This window comes from Octopus bimaculoides, chromosome 10 (assembly GCF_001194135.2).
Source record: "Octopus bimaculoides isolate UCB-OBI-ISO-001 chromosome 10, ASM119413v2, whole genome shotgun sequence".
Classification (NCBI taxonomy): Eukaryota; Metazoa; Mollusca; class Cephalopoda; order Octopoda; family Octopodidae; genus Octopus; species Octopus bimaculoides.
In genome coordinates, this window is record NC_068990.1 from 30,416,313 (window position 1) to 30,438,272 (window position 21,960).

At 36.4% G+C, this 21,960-nt stretch overlaps 1 protein-coding gene across 1 annotated transcript in view; it reads left to right on the forward strand.

The window, feature by feature from the left end:
* Positions 1 to 21,960, forward strand: part of LOC106868205 (formin-like protein 2) — a 152,290-nt gene that overhangs the window by 76,459 nt on the left and 53,871 nt on the right. The window contains exon 3 of the mRNA XM_052971305.1: positions 3,367 to 3,468. Within this exon, the coding sequence (XP_052827265.1) occupies positions 3,367 to 3,468 (102 nt within the window). The remainder of the gene's footprint in view (positions 1 to 3,366; positions 3,469 to 21,960) is intronic.

A 21,960-nucleotide genomic window follows, 5' to 3' on the forward strand; every position in this document is an offset into this window, starting at 1 on the left:
TGTGATGAACCCTTTAGCATTTAAACTGGCCACATCTGGTCAAAATGTTCTACCTGTTCTATATTTGAAACAGCTAGATTTGGCCTCTTGCACCTACCCTACAATGTCATTCGAAATCTCAGAGCTATGAGATAATCCATGATTAATTCAAAGCAATGTGAATAAATAAGCATCACATTTGACAGAATAATCTGAATGCTAAAGGGTTAATAAAGATCCTGTATGTGGTTGATCAACCTGCTAGATATAACAGCTGCATTACCCTCATATCACACCAAAACCATCTTAAAGACTATGAAATGATGTGATGGTCATGACTGGAACGCCTTTGATCAAAAGACTGCTTAATCAGGATTGACTTAGAGCTAAACAAAACCAACCTTTTGGTCTCAATACAATTAAACACCGTTAATATACTGTGACTTTACCATTCTCCAACAAAAAAAATGGCCTCTTGTGTGCTTATGTGAGAAGAGATACCTGTTCAAGGCTGACATCTTAACTGTAGGTCTATATCATCTCTTGCTGTTCAGGTAAATTGATAGCAGCAGTGTACTTCAGCCAAAGCCAGTGTATTTAAAAATACTATATTGATACTAGTTCAAGAACCACCACCACCACCACCACCACCACCACCACCACTGCATGCTTTCCTCTTAGAAGTTGGTCTCTATTGATTGTGCGTACTTTTGCAAATTCTAACTCCTGTGTGTGTGTGTGTGAAACAGAAACCTCTTGTCACCTTTTTTTTTGTTGTTTTTGTTGGTTCCTTTGGTGTTACCATCAAAGGCTTCATCTTTATGCAGTGTGTCAGTGCCAAGTTTGGCACATCTTGGTGCCATTCCACTCCTATTGACTGTGACCAAAACCACTACTCATTTTCACTGCTATCCACCATCACTACCACCACCATGTTCTCATGTTTCTCCTCCTTCCCTTGCTCATTTCTTGATCTCTATCATCCTCCCTGTTCCCCATTACTCTCTCTCTCTCTCTTTGATATTCCCTCTTCTATCTCTGTATCTCCTCCTATCATGTTACATGTACTCTACTAAGTCCACCAACAACCACCATGTCACTGTCTGTCATCTCCATTCTCTCTTTCTCTCTCTCTCTCTCTCTCTCTTTCAGCCCCCACACATGCACACACACACTTTATTTGTGGGTTAACAAGGCTACCATTAGTTTCATGCTGAGAGAAATCTTTCAACAATTACCTCGCCTGCTACTTGGAATGTTGGTCCCCATCCCTGTCTGAGATGAAATAACAACTTCCTTCACATAAAAATACACAATATTAGCATGTGGTGTGTGATATATATATCTTCATTCTCTATCACTCTGGTACTTTTCTCTCTTCAATCCACTCATTCTTCTAGTCCTCACCAGAGTGATAGGAAGAGGATGCTAAAGGAGAAAGGGTGATAGTCTGCTACAGGATGGTTGTTGTTAAATTGAATAGCAACTAAAGGAGTTTTCCTCAGGTTAAGACAACTTGTCCAGTGTTGCTGCTGTGATAAAATCCACCCAGTCCACTCTGTAAAGTGGTTGGTGTTAAGAAGTGGGTGCATCCAGAAACAGTGTGCTTGGAGTTTACCATCATTCTGCACAACTTTATTGCTTATGTTCTCTCTCCCTTCTGGGTGTACCCATATATAATATGTATATTGTCATTGTTTAATGTCTGCTTTCCATGCTGGCTTGGGTTGGATGGTTTGACTGAGGGCTGGCAAGCCAGAAGGCTGCACAAGGCTCTAATCTGATTTGGCAAAATTTCTACAGCTGGATGCCCTTCCTAGCGTCAACCACTCTGAGAGTATAGTGGGTACTTTTTACGTGTGTATATATATGTTTGTGTATATTGTCTGTATGATTTGTTCATTTTTGTCTGTTTTTCCTTGCCAGTATGGTTTACATAAATACTTATTATTGTGGCTTTTTCTTACAGCCAGATGCTCTTCCTGTCACTAACCCTTACTGACCTGCTTTTCTGTCAAGGGATTTTAATTTCACACTTTGAAAGTGTAGAGAAATTGGATGACCTATTGATAGGGAAATGACTAAAAATTCCTCAAGATGGTGCCCCAGCGTGGCTGTAGTCAAATGATGAAACAAGTAAAATAATAATAAACCCCCTCCTAATAATTGCAGGGGTTGCCTAGATGCACAGTCCATCAATCTTCTGTCTCTCTCACTCTTGTTGTTTCCTGTGTACAGTTTGTTGTTCTCAGGTCAGCTGTGACCACATCTTTATAGGTTATCTTTGATCTACCTCCTTATTATGAACCGTGTTCAAACTCAATTTAAAGATACTTTTTTCTGGCCACACTCTATTGCACTAAAACTTCACTGTCACATTGCTAATTTCTGTGATGTTGTGAGTCAGCCATGTTTATCATTGACACTGGGATTGCAGAAGTTTCCTTTCAACTTTCAAGTTCTTTGCCACCCTTTTTTCTCTCTTCTTCACTCTCAGAGAGCAAGCCCTCACTTTAAATTCTACACTCCTCACATTTGAACTTAGTCATACTCACTCTGGGACGACTGTTGCTGACTCATGAGTTTTCTTAGATTTTAGACTTTTTTTTTACTAAGTGCACACACACACACACACACACACACACATATTTTTTTTTTTTAATATTGGATCTTAAAGTACATCACAAAGCTATGTACTCTGTGTTGTAAGATTATTTCATGTTCTCTCAAAAGTTTATAAGATTCTTATGTCAACAATATATATATGTGTGTGTGTGTGTGTGTGTATACATATATATGTGTATATAATTTGTCTTATAAGGTGCAGGTGTGGCTGTGTGGTAAGTAGCTTGCTTCCCATCACATGGTTCTGGGTTCAGTCCCATTGTGTGGTACTTTGGGCAAGTGTCTTCTACTGTAACTTTGGGCCAACCAAAACCTTGTGAGTGGGTATAGTATATATATATATATATGTGTATGTTTGTGTGTTTATCACCCACCACCAATTGGTAACTGGTGTTGGTTTGTTTATGTCCCCATAACTTATCTTAGACCTTCTTGAAGAATTTTTGCTGAACAAATCAACTCCAGTACTTTTTTGTTAAGCCTGGCTTCTATTGGTCTCTTTGTTTGAACAAAATTTTCCATTGTGTTTTAATATTCATTTATACACATGCGTGTGTGTATATATATGGGTGTGTGTGTGTGTGTGTGTGTGTGTGTGTGTGTGTGTGTGTGTGTGTGTGTGGATTGAAAAGTTGTTTTCTGATATAGTGTGAGTGATTTTCAGTTTAAATAAAATTTTTAAGACTTTTTGTGCATTTCAGTTTTTTTTTTTCCTTAAAACTGTTTTTTTTTTAAAAATATTTTCTTTTTCTTATTTTCTAGGAAAGAGTACATGCTAAAGATCCCCCTAATGTCTACCTTAACAAACTCCGAACTTACTTGGATCCACGTGCCAGTCGGAATCACAGAGTTCGAACACTATATGTAAGTAGTTTAAAAACCAATCAAAGTTGCATCAAAAATGGTTGACTTTTCTTTTTTCAGGAAAAAGGTTCAAAATATTTTCTAATCCTTTACAACTGAAAACCTGGGTAGGGTACCCAACATGTTAATTACTCTCATTAGATTACAAACACAGCAAAATTGTTCACCTCAGTGGTTCTCAACTGGGGTCCATATAAGATTTTTGGGATTCCACACAAGCAAAATATTGAATTAGGGACCCACAGTAGTATATCAAGAGTCCATGAAAAAAATTTTGTTTTAGATGTATTCATTGCAAGAAACAGCTAGGTTTTAATGCGTGAAAATCAAAATAGGAATTTTGAAAGAAGTATCTATAAAACAGGTTTTTAAACATCAGATGGCTTTGGGGGTCCACCAGAGCTAAATAGTAATCAAGTGGGGTCCAGAGGTAGAAAAAAAAAAAGAAATGGTTGGAAACCACTACTCAAAATGATCGCATCTGAATGAAAGATAAAGTCATTATGACCAGAATGCCTTTAATCACAGGTCTACTGGATCAGAACTGACTTTTGGTTAAAAAACACCTATTTCCACCTTCACAATATGAATGCATTAAAAAGCTGTTTTTCTTTTCTTTTACTGATACAACTATTATGCCTTGTCTTTCTCTGAACTTTGCTAACTCTGTGTTATCTCCATCTAAACCTATTTATTACATTACTTTTTCTTGTTCTCATAATCTTCCCTGACTCGTGTTTATCATTTCACAATAGCCACCCTAACTCTCTCTATCTCTCTCTCTCTTTCTCTCTCTCTCTCTCTCTCTCTCATGCCATTTCTCCAAATATATTAATATTCAACAATCCATATAAACATTTTTCTCTCGTTTACTTCCGTGTTCCTTTCTGTCGAAAGGCTTGAAACATAAAAGACTTTCTCATTTCCTGAGCGTTAAACTAATACATCTGTTTGTTGTTTACACACCCATCTTCATCTTTTGTATTTTTGTAAATTCTCACCATATAAAATGTTGGTTTTCTAACTTCTATCAACCTCTAATCAAAGATCAGGAGCATATTCCCTTCCTCCAGAACAATTTTATTATATGGAATAAAAGACTATGGATGCTGTATGTCTTCTAATCGTTGTTTTCCAGTTGGATTCCATTTTCAGTGTATGTGTGTCTTCATCATTTGCTAATGTGTAACAATTCAAACTGCCTAAAACCTCTCTGTCCTCCCAATTCTCAAGTTTCAAGATGGGAGCTGACTGAGTTGTTTGGAAGAAACTTGTTGCTATTTAGCTCCCGGTCAGACCTCACTGGGCAAACCTATGATAAATGTTTTAGGCCTTCCTGTTTAAAGCTGCTACAATGTAATTTGAGAGAGATTAAACTGCTAGTTCTAGTAGGTCAAACATACCTAGTCCTTTATTGGCTTGTAAGATGTAGTGTGTGAGGCTAAGTGTAACTACTTGATCCCTTCTAAACCAGCAAGGGGACACATACACTGGGTAGCCTCAACTGGAGCCCATATGGCCTTTGGGGTCCATATCAGGTTTTGTTGTTAAAATTTATCTCCGATAAATTGGTTATACTTCTAAAAAACATAAAATGTTTAAAGAATTTTTTATACAATTTCTAATAATATTTAATTATAAAAATACGATAGGGTCTTTTAAACATTGATGCTGGTACATTATTTACATTATTTACATTTGTTGGATATTTGTCCTCATCTTTGTTGTTAACACAATGTTTTGGCTGAGATACACCCCAGCCTTCATCAGGTGTCTTGGGGGAAATTTCGAACCTGGGTTCTCATTCCTAAAGTATTTTTCTATGTTATTATTATCATTATTATTCAGGTCACTGCCTGAAATTGAACTCGCTCTTGACCACTATGCCATATGCCCATGGGCTCCTAACCCCAAGATTCTGAGTTCAATTCCAGGCAGTGACCTGAATAATAATAATAATAATAATAATAATGGTGTACGGAAAACACTTGGCGAGAAATGGAAGAAAATTTGAAGAAAGAAGAAAAATAACAACATAATAATAATATCAAAAGATACCTTAGGAATGAGAACCCAGGTTCGAAATTTCCCCAAGACACCTGATGAAGGCTGGAGGGTATATCGGCCAAAATGTTGTGTTAACAACAAACAAGATGAGGACAAATATCTGTCAAATGTAAATAATTCCTCATCTCTTAAATATAAAACTGTATTGATGCTGGTGTCACATAACTTGCATCTGTGCTGGTGGCACGTAAAAAGCACCTTTCAAGCATTGGACTTCATGGGGGTAAAGCGACTGATGCTGGTGGTGCATGAAAAGCTCCTTTCAAGTGTTGGGCTTCATGGAGGCAATGACCAAGACCTTTGGCATTATGTCATGCTTGAGAAGACCCATCAAACTAAGTAAAATTGCAGTCATGGCAGATACTGGTTTCACGCAAATGGCACCAGTACCGGTGGCACATAAAAGCACCCATTGCACTCTTGGAGTCATTGGTGTTAGGAAGGGCATCCAGCTGTTGAAACAATGCTAAATCAGACTGGATGACAGACTTCACTCAGTGAAATATACCATGTCCTTTATTCATGAAATTTACCAGGTTTCTCATTAGACCCCTAAAAACAAGGGGAAGATAATTGTTTCCTTGAAAGTGGTATTTCCTTTCCATAGATTCCTTATCTCTTCTCATTTCCCCCATAATCTGTTTTAATCACTTCTAATTCCACCCTATCCCTGGTGTTCTAATTACACACAGCCGTCTTATGTCAAATTCACTTTGGTCAGCTGTTTTTACACTTTCAGATTAGAACTAATAAATTTTCAGCTTTTTTTTTTGTTGTTGCAAAGAGTTTTATGTTTCTCTCTCACTCTCTCTCCCCTTTTTATTGTTTGTTTGTTTTTCATTGTTTTCTCCTATATAATTTAATGTTATCAAAATTTGTTACATCACAGCATGGCTGTGTGGCTAAGAAACTTGCAACCTTGTTTTGGGTTCAGTTCCACTGCATGGCACCTTAGGCAGGTGTCTTCTTCTTTAGTCCCTGAGCCAACCAAAGTGAATTTGGTAGACAGAAACTGTTTGGGAGTCTGTTTTGTGTGTATAGCATGTGTTTGTCTCCCACTCTCCATCTGACAACTGGTGTTGGTTTGTTTATGTCCTATTCTAATAGTTCAACAAAAGAGACTGATAGAATTGACTGATAGAATTGATAGAATAAGTACCAAACTAAAAAAAAACAAAAAAACCATAAATCCTGGTGTTGATTTGTTTGACTAAACCCTCTAAGGTGGTGCCCCATTCTGGCCAGGGCCCAGGGTTCTGGTTAATTATAGATTTAGAGTTTCCTAGTTTGTGACTGTGTGTTCTTCAGAACCAGCAGGACATTCTCAGTGCAGTCTCTTGACTCTTGATGCCATCACTTACAGAATTTCTCTTCACTCAAGAGCAAAAAGTGCTATGATTCTTCACCTGTATCTTTGACTGTATGGTTCTTCAAGTGATTCAAATCATTTTTGACTGTCCATGTAGATCTGTGTAGGGTTGTGTGTACGGATATATGTCCATGTGTATGTATGTATGTGTACGCGCACGCACGCGCACGCACACACGCACGCACACACACACACACACACACACACACTGAAATTGCAGTTGTGGCAAATACCAGTGTCATGTAAATGGCACCCGTGCTGGTGGCATGTAAAAGCACCCATCACATTCTTGGAGTGGTTGGCGTTAGGAAGGGCATCCAGCTGTAGAACCCATGCCAAATCAGACTGGACTCTGGTGCAGTGCTCCAGCTTGCCAGTCCTGGTCAAACTGTCCAACCCATGCCAGCATGGACAACGAATGCTAAATGATGATGATACACGTGCACATACACACATACACACCATTTAACGTCCATTTTCCATGCTGGCATGGGTTGGATGGTTTGACAGGAGCTGGCAAGGCTGGAGAGCTGCACCAGGCTCCAATTATCTGTTTTGGCACAGTTTCTACAGCTGGATGCCCTTCCTAATGCCAACCACTTTATAGAGTGGACTGGGTGCTTTCTATGTGGCACCAGCATGGATACTCTATATGTGGCACCAACCCAGATGCTTCTTACATGATGCCAGCATGGGTGCTTTTCAGGTGACACCAGCATGGGAGCTTTTTACATGGCATCAGCATACGTGTGTGTGTGTGTGTGTGTATCCACAGATTTATTTATCCTGTATTTGATGGCATATAATGTGCACATTTCCACTCAAAACCTTATTTAAAAAAATATTGCCCCGAGACCCAAATGTAAAGTTACTTTAAATATTACATACTTTAATGCTTTAAAGATTTTGTTCCTGAATATGTGCTGCTGAAATTGGGGTGCGTCTAATTGACCATGCGTCTTTTATGCCATTAAATACACTATGTAATACATATATGCGTGTGTGTGTGTGTGTGTGTGTGTTTATATAGTTTTGTTTAATGTGTGTTTTTCCTAGCTAACATAGCCTAGACAGGAGGTAATTGAAGCAAGATTTTTACGCCTAGATGCTCTTCCTCTCCATCTTTCACACACACACCCACACACAGACGTGTGTGTGTGTGTGTGTGTGTGTTCATTGATAGTCTGGACCTGACTGTTTTAGCAAAAATGGTGGGTATTTTCTATTTGCCATGTCAGTTGTTCCCATTACGTGTTGGTGACATAAGTTATTTGTTTACTGTAGAATGAAACTCCGTCTCACATTGTCTTCTCTCTTTCCCCTCCACATTTACTCTTTGCTCTAATTATACAAATTGTTTTTGTTTCTCAGTATCTGCTGTTCTCCATTTAAAAGCAATGGTGTTTCCAACTAGTGTGATGTGTTTAACTCTTTTGATACCAACCTGTCCATGTTCCATGATACTGACTTCCTGTTTTTTAAACACTATATAAATTAAAACTACTAGAATTATATTTTATGTTCCAAACAGCAGTTTAATAATGACCAAGTTATTTTACTAAATTTTACATTATTTTCAAAATGAATTCCAACAGAAATATGGTAACCAAAAGTTCATGTGAATGAGGGTAGATTGACATAATTGGTTGGGAATTGAATAAAATATCTTGCTTTTTAGTTAGGTCTTCTAATACTCTAATTCTAATCTCTTAGCAGAGTTGGTTTTTGTCTTTCATCCTTTCCTAGTCATGAAAATAAAGTACAAGTGAAGTACTCGGTCAATATGTTTAGCTGCTCCAAATCTGGGTAACTTCATGTCTTTGCTAGAAATTCTACATTTTTGTTTTATTTGATTTTAAGCATTATGTCATTACCTCTTCTCCACCTAAAAACACACACCCTGAATATTTTAAGAATGAAGCCTCATAGCTGTAGGGAAGCATGTGCTGTGATGTTCATGCTTTCCCTAAAGGAGTTAACGACTAATGTGAAGTGGTTCCAAGTGGTGTCATTAACACAAACGAATGAAATTTTTCATAGCCAGAACTATTGGATTGCCATGCGTGTATAAGTGGCTACGTGTCTGTGTGTATATACGAGAAAGGGAGTATGGTGTCATGTATGTGACTCATTTTAAAACTAGTAGTCATTCTTCTGAATTGGCTGGTTAATTATTTACTGCTGTATCAAGTAGTGTCCCGCAGTAAATGTCTGGGATAGGCTATCCAATTGGTGTCACAGAATCTAAAACAACAGCAAATATAATTATAATTTAAAAGTTAGTATTGGTAATTTTAAATTTAGAATCATCTGTTTTATAGCATCTATTAGATATTTGTAACACTAACAATAACTTATCTTCTCTCTCTGAGGCACCATGCTCTTGATGAAAGCTGTTAATGCGGTTGTCTAAAAGAAAATGTGTTGCTGCAATAGAAGGAAAAATCATTAACTCTTAGTTTTGATAATTAAAATAACATTTGTTACAAATACTGGATTATTAAATATTCCTGTAAATGTCAGAATTGGTCATTGGACAAATATGTGTTGCAAGTATTTAGCTGCATCCCTTTATATTCTGCATTCAGATCTTGCTGTTGTTCACTTGTTTACTTTCCAAGGTTGATAAAACATCAGGCAAAATATTTTGGTGAATTAAATCAACTCTAGCCTTTCCCACCAAAATATGGAACCAATATTAGACATGGTTGTTGTTATATTGTAGCAAGAAATCTTGTTCTTGTAATGGTAAAGGCACTAATGTACCACATCTACTCGCGGTGGCATTCACTTGGGGTGGATTCTGCTGGCTCCAACCGAGTTCACCACATCCTTCATGAATGCTGACCACATCTGATGGCCAGCCACAGTTGAGACTGTAATGGATGCCTACTCCCAGTTCCACTGATGAAGACTATAGTTATGGGGCCTAATTGTCCATCCCTGACAACCTTTACTGTTACCAACCACATCTTCAGTTGTCCTCCAGCTTGTTTGCATCAGCCTAGGAAGGGAGCTGGGTTGGCCATCTTGCAAACAAATTCCCCCAGAGGCTGATGGAGTGTATGGCCAAGCCATCTTAGATATCTTTTGAGTAGAGCTTGTTGCAGAGAGCTGATGCAGCAGTGTTGTCATATTTCAGGGTTCAAAATGAAGGCCCTAATGTAATAAGAATTATAAGGTCCTCAACTAAATGCTTGTTATTGATAAAGTAGCGATGTTGTTCTTGTTATTGTTGTAGTAATGATGTGGCAAGAATTATAAAGTGTCACTGTATTTAGTTTTGTCTCGTTTCCTTCTCAGCTCAGATTCTGTTGAGCCTTCTTTGCTTTCATCATTCCTGTGTTGATCAAATAAGTGTAGACAAATACAGGCTTCAACTCAACTGGCTCCCAACCCTTGTCCACAAATATTTCTCACTCTGCAGCAAAGTTAGTAATTATATGTAAGAAACCCTTAATTTTTGTTGTTTTTATTGATATTGCTTTTCATCCTTTCAGGGATCAATAAAACCAGATTAGTCAATTCTGGGGCTGGTTTAATTATTTGATAGAACCCTTTCCCCAGATTTTCTCATGTACCTTTGTTAGAAAACCATTATTATTTTATTAAGTTTTATAAACTTCATTTCTGGCATTAATCCATCCAAGCTTTTAATTTTGAATGATGCGTTTCATTGTCGACTAATGACACGACTGACTGACTTGTTGTATTTGAATGACTACTAAAGGGCTACAGACAGTGTGCAGTGAAAATATTCTTCTCAGAAGCCACTATAAAGATAGCTTTGTAGTTTTGGGTTATATATCTAAGGTGTATATGGTACATAGCTTATATATGAGATGGAAATAAAAGCACAGTTTCAATTCAGGAGAACGTATTTAGTTTAAAACAGGACGTTCAATCATTAAGTGTTGGTTTGTGTAAATGTTTTTGATTGCATTTACACTTTGAATTGGCACAGACCACAGGTAGGAAATGTCTTGTGTTCATGCTGTTTACTTTTTGTGTCACCATTATGGTTGATGAAATAATTACTTATGATATAGGCTCAGGCATGGTTGTGTGGTCATAGATGTTTGCTTCTCAACTGCATGGTTCTGGGCAAGTGTCTTCTACTATAGCCTTGGGCCGACCAAAGCCTGGTGAGTGGAATTGATACATGGAAACTGAAAGCCTATCATATGTATGTCTTTGTGTTCATGTTTGTCATTTGACAACTAGTGTTGGTGTGTATATATGTAATTTAGTGGTTTGGCAAAGGAGACCAAAAAAATAAATACCAGGCTTAAAAAATAAGCTCTGAGGTTGATTTAACTAAATGCTCTTTAAGGCAGTGCCCCAGCATGGCCGCTAATGACTGAAGCAAGTAAAAGCTATAAAGATAATATACAAGATTTAGGCAAGTGTTTACTCCATCTTTTATTATTATTGCTTCAAACTGTCTCCTCTTTCTGTTGTTACAGCCTCTGCTCCTCAGAGTTGGTTGCTCTCATGCTACCAAACTCAGACATTCCTGACCCTCTTGTCTTTCTGATCATATCATGTTTAACCCCTCATTAATCACTCTACCCTGTCTTTTCTTCCCAGAACACCAATCCTCTGAGCTTCCTCCTAATTCATGTCTGATGTTGACTTACAAAGGTTCAAGGGGAATAATATTCTTTTCTACTTTAGGCACAAGGCCCGAAATTTTTGGGGAGGGTCCAATCGATAAGATCAACCCCAGTACGCAACTGGTACTTAATTTATTGACCCTAAAAGAATGAAAGCAAAGTCAACCTTGGCGGAATTTGAACTCAGAATGTAAAGACAGACAAAATACTGCCAAGCATTTTTCCCGGCGTGCTAATGTTTCCGCCAGCTCAACATCTTACAAGAGGAATAATATTACTAGAGGAATGTTAATGGCATCAATCACACTGGCTTTAGAGGGACTGCAAAGGCCATGAGCACAACACCTTCCTTCAGATTCAACCTAGTAAATAAAATAAAACAAATTCTCTCATATGTTTGACTTTTGTGAAAGTTTGTCTACCATATAGAAATGATTAATGTAATTAACTGATTTAATTACCAAGAATATGGTAGAACGAAATCAATAATACAATAATACTTACAATGGTTACAGTTCTCTGGGTTTACTAGTATGGCATCCAACTGTAGAAACCTTGCCAGATCTGATTGGAGCCTGGTACAGCCTTCTGGCTTGCCAGTCCTCAGTCAAACCGTCCAACCCATGGAAAGCAGACGTTGAATGATGATGATTATATTGATATAGTGAGTCACTATACTTGGCAATCTTCCATCCATGACCTACCCAGTTAAATCCATCAGAAGTTTTATTGGGTTCTTTTCCTGTTTTCATTGACCTTTCTGCAGGCGAGGGTTTTGTGGTCATACAATTCCGGTCTAAATGTTTGTTCATCTTGTCAAACCCTTTGCTTCTCCTGTGTATCACATCTGATGCGCAGGACATATTTCCCTGACATCCATTTATTATATATGATGCACATTTTCAATTTATTTCAACTACCAGAGTAACTTGGGACTTATGAAAGGAAATCTTTATATTACTCAAAACATTTGAAACCAGGGCCAACTGAAAGTCTGAAAACAAACATGGACATTTAAGACAAACTTATGAAAATACTTTGGACAGATAAATGGATAAAGATTAGAGTGTTTATCAATTTATCTTGGCTTGATCTTTAATAATCTACCATCAAATATTGTGATGTTATTTCATTACACTAATATCATTCATTAATGTTTCTTTTATGTGGCTGAAAAATTAAATAAATAAATAAAAAATGCCTTGTTGTTTGTGTGTGTGCTGGTGTCTATGTTAGCTTTGGTCATTTGCCTTTGCGAACTGTTTCATTGCAGCCAATAGTTTACCTGGATCTTCCAGGTATGTGCATCTGGTTACTGGTCAGTAGACTGTTGATGGGATTGCTGCTGTTCTGCTTCTGGGTTACAACCCATCTTCTTGTTGTTCGCGTAAACTTCAACATTCTGGTAGGTGCTCAATCCAGTCCTGCGTAGTCACTAAGTCCTCCCCTAATCTAGTCGTTTATATAGAGCCATCACAGTGTTTCTGCATGACCTACCTCTTGTTTCTCTCTTCGTTGCTGTGACATTTTACAAATAAAAACTTCAAAAAATATTGAGCTTGCATTTTGTAATATTTAGGATCTCTCTCTCTTTCTCTCCTCTTCCCTCTCTATCTCTATCTCTATTTTCTCTGTCTCTGCCCTGTTTGTGTGTGATGGTGTTGTGTGTATGTACTTGTTTTTAATAAACATACAACTTAACCCCAATGTGATAAGTAAACAAAATGACCACACCGTGGATTTCATCTCTCTGTGGACAGAAAAAAGGATCAATCTGACTAGTTTCGAGTGCTATTATACCTTCATCAGAAAACCAATAAACCATTGTCATTGTATGGAAGAATTAATAGGTTCCTATAGCTCTTGTATACAATTTCAGACTCATAAAATGTGTGGTGTATGCATTTTGTCTTCTTTTTCACTGCCAAGTGTTTATTTAAAAATAACTATTACAAATTATCAAAAACCTGGTATACATTAGGGATGACTGAATGCACTTACACCTGCAACCACACAAGCATGTGTGGTTGTGATGCTACATTCTTTGAATACCTGGTGTATCATTTGATAAGCTCTCTCCATTACTTTGCGGTTTGTAGTAGTGCCATTGGTTGAATAGAATCTTTAGTAAATGGATCTGTTAATCATTAACTCATCAGTGACGGAGAAAGTCAAGAACAGTTATAAAAACAAACTTCTTTCACTTGCTTTAGGCGCCAGACTGTGGCCATGCTGGGGCACCGCCTTGAAGAATTTTAGTTAAACAAATCGACCCCAGGACTTATTTTTTGTGAAACTTGGTACTTATTCTGTTGGTCTTTTTTGGTGAACTACTAAGTCACAAGGATGTAAGCACAACACCTGTTGCCAAGCAGTGGTGTGACGATGGGCTTCTTTCAATTTCTCTTTGCCAAATTCAATTGTAAAGCTTTGGTTGTCCCAAGGTGCCATACTGTGGGATTGAATCTGGAACCATGTGATTGGGATATTATCAACAATTTGCACTGGGAAAACCTTGGAGTACAAATGATGTTATTGGTTGAGAAATCAATAAATAACAAGGCATTGATTGTAATTTTTCTGAGTTCCTTAAGACAATCTGATCTCTCCACAATGAATTTCTTGGTTTTGTATTGTCTTCTTTGATTGTATTGTTTACTTTTTATGAATTTGCAAATGTCTATAGAATATCTTCAAGGAGGCAAAGCAATCGGTTCTGCATTTGGGGTTAAATAAATGGTGTAACATGGTGGATAGGGTGGAATCTTGAGGCAAGCCTAATTTGACATGCACCGAAGAATATTGAGACCATGAAATTCTGTCCAAGGATAACATCCGGCCTGAGACTGTAGGAACAGGCAGTGGCAGATGTTGGTACATTTTCAGCCTATTAGATGCCAGCTTCTCATATTCCGAACTCTGCTTCTGACTGGTTTAATGAGTAAAACATTCTGCTAAAACTGTCAGTGCCTCCACTGTTGACTAAAGATTTCATTGATTGATTGTTAATCACAATGAGTGTTGAAAACACAATGGGTGTTCCAATGAGACTGAAAATGTAAAAGTTAAAGAAAATAATGTATTGGAGATTGTATCAGGACCTAGTTTATAACGAGACCCCGTTTGGTTTATAATATGATTTACACACCTGAGGAAAATGTTTTCTTTTTGAAAATTCTTGCAAGATATGACATTTCTTGCTAGACTCGCCCCCTCCTCAACTACAAAAACAATAACAGATCTGTGTACTAATGTATTTATTCAATGATTGATGCTACAGTTGTATGTTGAGTTGAAATGCAAGAGAGAGAGAGCATTTGCTCATAGTGTGATCCGTCAATTATTAAAGAGAGAGAGAGTGTGTGTAATCTCCCCTTTCCCATATACATGTAGAACCTTTGTCTTTTGTTTTTGCAGTGTATTTTGGTCCCTAATATATATTTTTACAGTAGCTTAGTTCTTGCAGGATTTGGTTTGTTCATTCAATATCTCAGTGGTTTTCTCCATATCTACCAAATAACCTATTCTCTCAACATCTAACAAATACTCTAAATATAACAAAATGGTTTTATAAAAATTTGTGTTTTGCATTTTCATTTCATGGTTACATGATGCTTCTAAATAAATGTCTTAATTTGATGAGAATTTCTTCTCAGACCTACAATAGTTGACAAGAGTTAATTTCTCTGCTGAAAAGAACTTTGTTTGATCTGACCAATTTACAATAATCATTTAATACTTTCAGGTGTAGTTCAGTTATACAGGTGGCACAAATTGTAATTTTGCATTGTTTTTCTCTTCCTTAATATTCTTAACTGTATGTAATACTTGTAGGGATGAAGTTAAACTGAAAAGGGCAGGCTAGGAGGTGGGGTTAATTCAGTTCATACATAGCTTGAAGAGTTTGTTTGTGTTTTTAGCAGGAAACAAGGAATTGAAGCTAAGTAGTGAAGCAATCATCAGACTGAAAAATTGTTGTTGCACTGTTACCATTAGTTAAACTAATCTATCAATTTGGTCGTTTCGGTTGTTCACATAATTTTCATAATCTCAACCAAAGTATATCCGCTGTTTACAGCAGTTACAGTTCATTATATGTCTCATTACTTGATTATACACTTCATTCTCAGTACCAACTTCAATATTTACACATGTAAATTAATATATATATATATAAACACACACACACACACATCTGGTTGGCATGTGAAGCAGCATTTGTGAAATAAACTTTTCAATCGATTTAAATATCTTTTGAGACCTGTTTGATCTGTAAAAAGACCGAAAACGAGAGTTTTTCTCTTTGATGCATCCTGGTGAAAATGGGCTTTTTTTTTTTTTTTTTTACAGGTTAATTATGTCCAGAATGTATTTAAATTGATTGAAAAGTTTATTTCACAATATTACTTAACATGTCAACCTTGTATTTTGACCTAGCAAGCTGTTTGCTGCTTCTGTTTCAATATGTTTTAATTAACAACAATTTGGGAATTGCAATAAAATGCAAAAAGGTAACATGAGTATCTGTCAACTGCCACTAGAAGGTATGTGTTTCAAAATACTGTCTGGTTGCCAAAAAAGTCCAATTCCATAACCTGAGTACCTTATATAAAATGTGTAGGATTATAAGATTTAGATTGGGATTTGGAACACTATCAGTTATGAACATTCTTTGTGGAAAACAAAAGATTTTTTATATTCAGGAATGGCAGTAATCTATTTACACTTACAAGATAACAATTATTGTGAATCTATTGAAAAAAAATCTGGTTGAGCAGAGCAGCAGATCTGAATTATGGAATTTGCATATATTTCCTCTTTTTTAAGTCAGTAGAAAATATCAAAATTATACAGAGGAAATCTCATTTGCCATCTGTACTATTTTGTCATAAGACTTATCAAAAAAAAAAAAAAAAAAAAACCAGACACTTTCTTGGAATTTAATGAGGACAAAATGTCTACCTAGAAAGTAATGTCTTCATTTCCGTTAATACTCAACTCCTTCTTCAATAGGATAAAGCCATTCACTTTTGGACAAGGTGCAGCTTGTGTCTTACGCATCAGTCACAGCTGTAAATGAGATGCAGTTGTGAGTAACACAGAGGCAGACATTTTGATGTCAGTTTTTGATATTTTTTGAAAGCAGTAACTGCTTTTCAGACATTGGAAGAAGTTGGACTATTAAGGATTTTGTTTAATTAGAAAAATGTGCTACCCATTTGCTGTAATAAACTAACACCTTAATGAATATCGTCCATTTCCTTTTTTGTAGAGGAAACTTTAAGGTATTTAAGAAGCAACAACTAATCTGGAGCAAGTATTTTTAATGCCATAACCAAGAAAATTGATGTGTGTTTTACCATAAACTCATTTTTACTAGAAAGACAAGTAACAAGATCTTGGACATGACAGAAATGCCTGAAGATTTATTTCTTCATCTTCTGTGAAGTTAGCACATACAGATGTCATCTATATATGATGAGCAGGTAGATTCAAGATTATTCTGTGAGGTAATTTAACCAATCACTTGTTGAAAGCCTACTCCAATGTCTGTAAGACTAAATGGTAAAAAAGAGGTCTTATATACTGATGCAATTGTTCCAAGATGTGGATAGTAATTTGAGGATAGTCTTTGATTGCCAATGGTAGTTAATACATACATTTCACCAATTCTGCACAGAAATACCAACTGTGATAAAGTTATCAGTACAGTCATTGTCAACTAAAATTTGTATTAATTGATTGTTAATTGATTGTTAATTACAATGTTAATGAGTGCACAGAACAAATGATATTCCAATAAAGCTGAAAATAACCTAAAGTTGGTATTGGAGATTGGTTTATTGCCATTTTTTATAATGGCATCCTGTAGGTTTATTACATGAATTTCACATTTAGGAAACAAGAAATCATTTCTTCTTCCACTTGTGACACGTCTGTTCCTGGACATTTTCAACAATCATCTTTATACTCTTCACAAAAAATAAATGAAAATAAAAAAAACAATTCTGAAAAGCAACAGATAAATTAGCTTTTTGTTCCATGTCCTTTTTCGTAACCGTAGTAAACCTTACTAGGATATCCTGATAATAAATGCTAACATCCAATAGAGCTAAGTCTAATTCTCTGACTTGTGACATAGCAGTTTTCATGTCCAATGTTTCATTTTCAAGTAGTTTGAATCTTTATATCGTTTAAGTGAAGCTGCATGAGTAAGTGGTTTGGGCATTTGTCTTGTGATTGTAAAGTTGTGGGTTTGATACCCAGCAGTGCGTTGTGTCCTTATTCAAGTAAATCATCCAAGAAGTGATAGAGCAAGGCACTTCAGGCCACTCAGCCGGCAAAAATGAGTTGTACATGTAATTCAAAGGGACGGCCCTGTCACATTCTGTGTCCTGCTGAATCTCCCTGAGAACAATAAAGTGGGGCCACATGTCTGTGGAGTGCTCAGCCACTTGCTCGTCAATTTTGTGAGTAGGCTGTTCTGTTGATCAGATCAACTGGAACCCTCGTCATCTTAACCAACAGAGTGCCACTAGTTATTCAGAACTAACAGCATCCATTTTGAATCTTTCATATACGTTTCAAACAACACTACATGGGAGTTATATTCCTTAGCTATGAGTTTTAAGGCTCGAAGACATTAATTTGGAGGTTCTCTTAGCTATTGTTTTTAAGATACAAATTTATGTCATCTCTGGTTTCATATAGCTATCCTTTAGGCAGTTTATTGTGTCCTTGTAATTATCGAAGTTTATGGGAATGTGTAAGCCATCAAGGTCAGAAATACTGGCAAGAAAATTTTCAAATGTATGAGGAAGGGCTTCCATTTGTTCGAAAGCATGCCAAAGCTGACATTGGTGACCAATGCCATTCTCAGGCAAGTCAGATCCTGTCAAATCATCTAACCTATACCGCCATGGAAGATGGACATTAAATGATGATATGTAACAAGTGTTTGAATTCCAAAGAGGCTGCCACAGATTGTGAAGGAATTGTGTAGACTCATGTAGGGCCATAGCCCTGTTCTTGTTTAATTTGATGAATGAACTGTTATAAAGAAATCATAAGGAATCTGTATACTATTAACTTTATTCAATGAATAATGCTACAGTTTAACATTCGGCTTGAGCAAGGAAGAGCACATGGCCTTCACGTGATACAGCAATTATTGAAAAAATATAGAATGACAATTTCAATAATTAAAAACTAATTTTATCTTTGCCATTTCTTATTCCAACTTGTAATTTTATCTTTGACAGTTTTTATCATCTTTCGTTGAAAACACTTCCATCATTTAACTTTTTCACAGACTAAGTAATGGTTCCTTAGTCTTCTACTTAGTCTAAATAAATAAATGCACCACATTTTTTTCTTCTTCTTGATAATGAACAATTGGTCCTCTGATTCCTTCCATCCAGTAGTGCATTCTAAAGAAGGTCACACACCATATATGTAAATGGTTTTAATGCATTGAAATAGAATTACAACATACCATAAATATTCTTTGGGATTGCCACATTTCAAAAAAATACCTCAGTCACTTTGATTGTATTTCATTAAATGAGAAAAGTGAATACTACTCTGGCTCACAGAATAGAAATATATTGGAAGTTTAATGATGAATCTACTCTAATTATTTATTTACTTATCATCCTTGGTCTTTCTTTGTCTTTGTAAACTCTATGCATTATTCTGCTGGTGCTTCTTTCTTTCAGTACCATCTTTTTGCTATCTTAGATCTATTTTTTTTCCATCTCAGTTTTCTCACCAATTCATAATGAGTGATCCAAGTAAAATTTATTCTGGCTACTTTGTAGAAGCAGTCTGTCCACTTGACAAACATGGCTATGTAATCCACAAAGAAGACAGCTGTATGTGATGTTTTTCATTTGGTATGGAACACATAACAAACCTGCAGTATTTAACTAATTCTTGACAAAGATGAATATATAATTCTCTCTTTGTCCTTATATGTAAAAAAAAAAACACTTAAGGGTCAGTGCTTATCTCTGTTTTGAAGTGGATAAATCTTGTCCTGGGTAGGATAGACAACACTCTCAGATGATCTTGTGTCTTTTCTCAGCATTTTGGTCAACAATGAAGAATAAAGCGTTGTACCCCCAAAATACCAGCTCCAGCTTTGAAATCATGTCCAAAGAGCGAATAGTCTAAAATATTATCTGCTTTGTCATCAAATTTCCATAAGACCTTAGTCTCCATACATCTATATCACTTCCAAAAAAAAGATGGCATTCTAAAGACCAGGTTTCCTATTTGGCATTTGAAAGCATTTTAGGCTTGATCCATTGTTAATTCCTGGTGAAGCTCAAGAAAGACTTATAATGGAGGGCCTCTAACATCTCTGGGAAGTTGCAGCAGGTTCAACACACAAATGGCCATATGGCTGATGGGCAAAGTCTCATCAAAACACTACAGCCATTAACTCGCATGTGATCTCTATCATATCTCATCATAATCACGTCTCCCCCTCTGCATTAATATCTCTACCTAAAGATACCTGACTCTGTGTACTTGTTTCTCTTCTCCCTATTGTGTCTGACCTCCCAGATGCTACATAATCCCACACTAATTGCTATTGCCAAGAATTCTTCTTTAGTACTGCGACCCCCTGAAATTCCTTCTTTTCTTATATTTTCCCTACAGATATTGACCCACAATAGCACCGAACTGAACATCAGCTACGATGATTTAACCAATCAGAAATGTCAGAGGTGAATTCCATCAACCTCTTGCTAATAATTAAAACTAAATTGGTAATGTTTTTATGATTAATGGGAAAATAATTTATCTCCTATTTCTGGGTACTTTGTGTCCTTTTTGTAATGAGCTCATCAAAAATCACTACTCCTACCCAAGCCATCTTCTTCATACCCTAACTGATTTAACCCCTCGATCCCAAGTTATCTAGATTCTATCTTCATACTGTCTACTCTTAAATACTAACAAGCAATATTTTTATGTCTTTGGTCTTGATTTGGATTTAGTTTTTAATGTTAAGTGTCTCATTTGTCTCCTCTTGGTGGTATCTTAGTTCTATGGTGCCACATGGAAACTGGACAATTACATCTTCAAAATCCATTTTTTTCACTAAATTATTGCAATGTTTAGTGTTGCAGTAAAGATTGGAACTGGATATGTTTGATACCTTTTTTTTTTTTTGTCTTATAAAAACTGAAATTCATCATATTTTATTTTGGTAGAACTTTATGGTTCTGAGTTCAACTGCTGTTGCTGTTGATTTAGTGACTCATATTTCTTCTAGGCAATTGGTAAAATATAATACCAATAATTCTCTAGGGGTACATAATTTAGTCATGTTTTAGTTAGCAGCTGAGGAATGCTGCTTTTTCAGATCATATCTGGAATGCATTGTTTCAAAGCATAATATCCTGTATGAGTCCTCATAATAAAGTTCAAAAAAAAAAAAGAAAAAAGAAAAAAAAGAAACCATGCTGGATAATGGTACAGGCTTGGCTCTTTTTAAGAAGCTTGCTTTGTAACCATCTGGTTTCATGTACATTCCTTTTTTATTCACTTGACATTGGGCATATATATGTCTGTCTGTCTCTGTGTGCCTTTGTGTTTGTTCCCCCCACTGCTTGACAACCAGTGTTGGTTTGTTTACATCCTTGTAATTTGGCAAAAGAGACTGGTAGAATTAGGACCAGACTTAAAAACTAAGTCCTGAGGTCATTTTGTTCAGCTAAACCCTTTGAGCCAGTGCCCCAGCATGGCCACCATCCAATGACTGGAATAAGTAAAAGATAAAATATGAAGTTTAATCTGAAAATTCAATCAAGTATAAATTGAAAGAGTTTACTTCTTTGCCAAGAGGCAAAGCCTGAGTGAATGGATTGAAGAAGCAGTTTCTTGGCTTCCATTGTATTTTGTGGAAGTTTACTTTGGCAAAATGATAATACTAAGAACCCTCTTTCTGTCCCTCTTTACCCTTCCTCTATCTTCTGTTCTTCATCCTCTTCTGTTTGTCTTTTCCTTTCATGTTCTAGTTGCTTACCATACATGTTTTCCATCACCAAATAACCAGCACCCCCACGGGTATCCTATGGCTCAGCTGAGGCTAATCTATAAGGGCCTAATGGTATTAGCCATGATGATCTGCTTGTGAAATTTCTATAAGTATCAGGATGGCTGTTTGTGTAATGATGGTGGTGTTATGTCTAGTTCTGAACCAGAAGCCAATGTTAAGTTATTGTAGTTGCTAATATGGATGGTGTTGTCAATAATGTTATCATTATTAAAAGCAGCAAGCTGGCAGAATTGTTAGCTGGACAAAATAATTGGCAGCATTTCACTCGTCTTTACATTGAGAGTTTAAAAAATGCTACCGTTGGGTGGGGGTTGATAAAATAAGTACCTGTTGAGCACACTGGATGTAATGTAATGAAGTAACTCCCC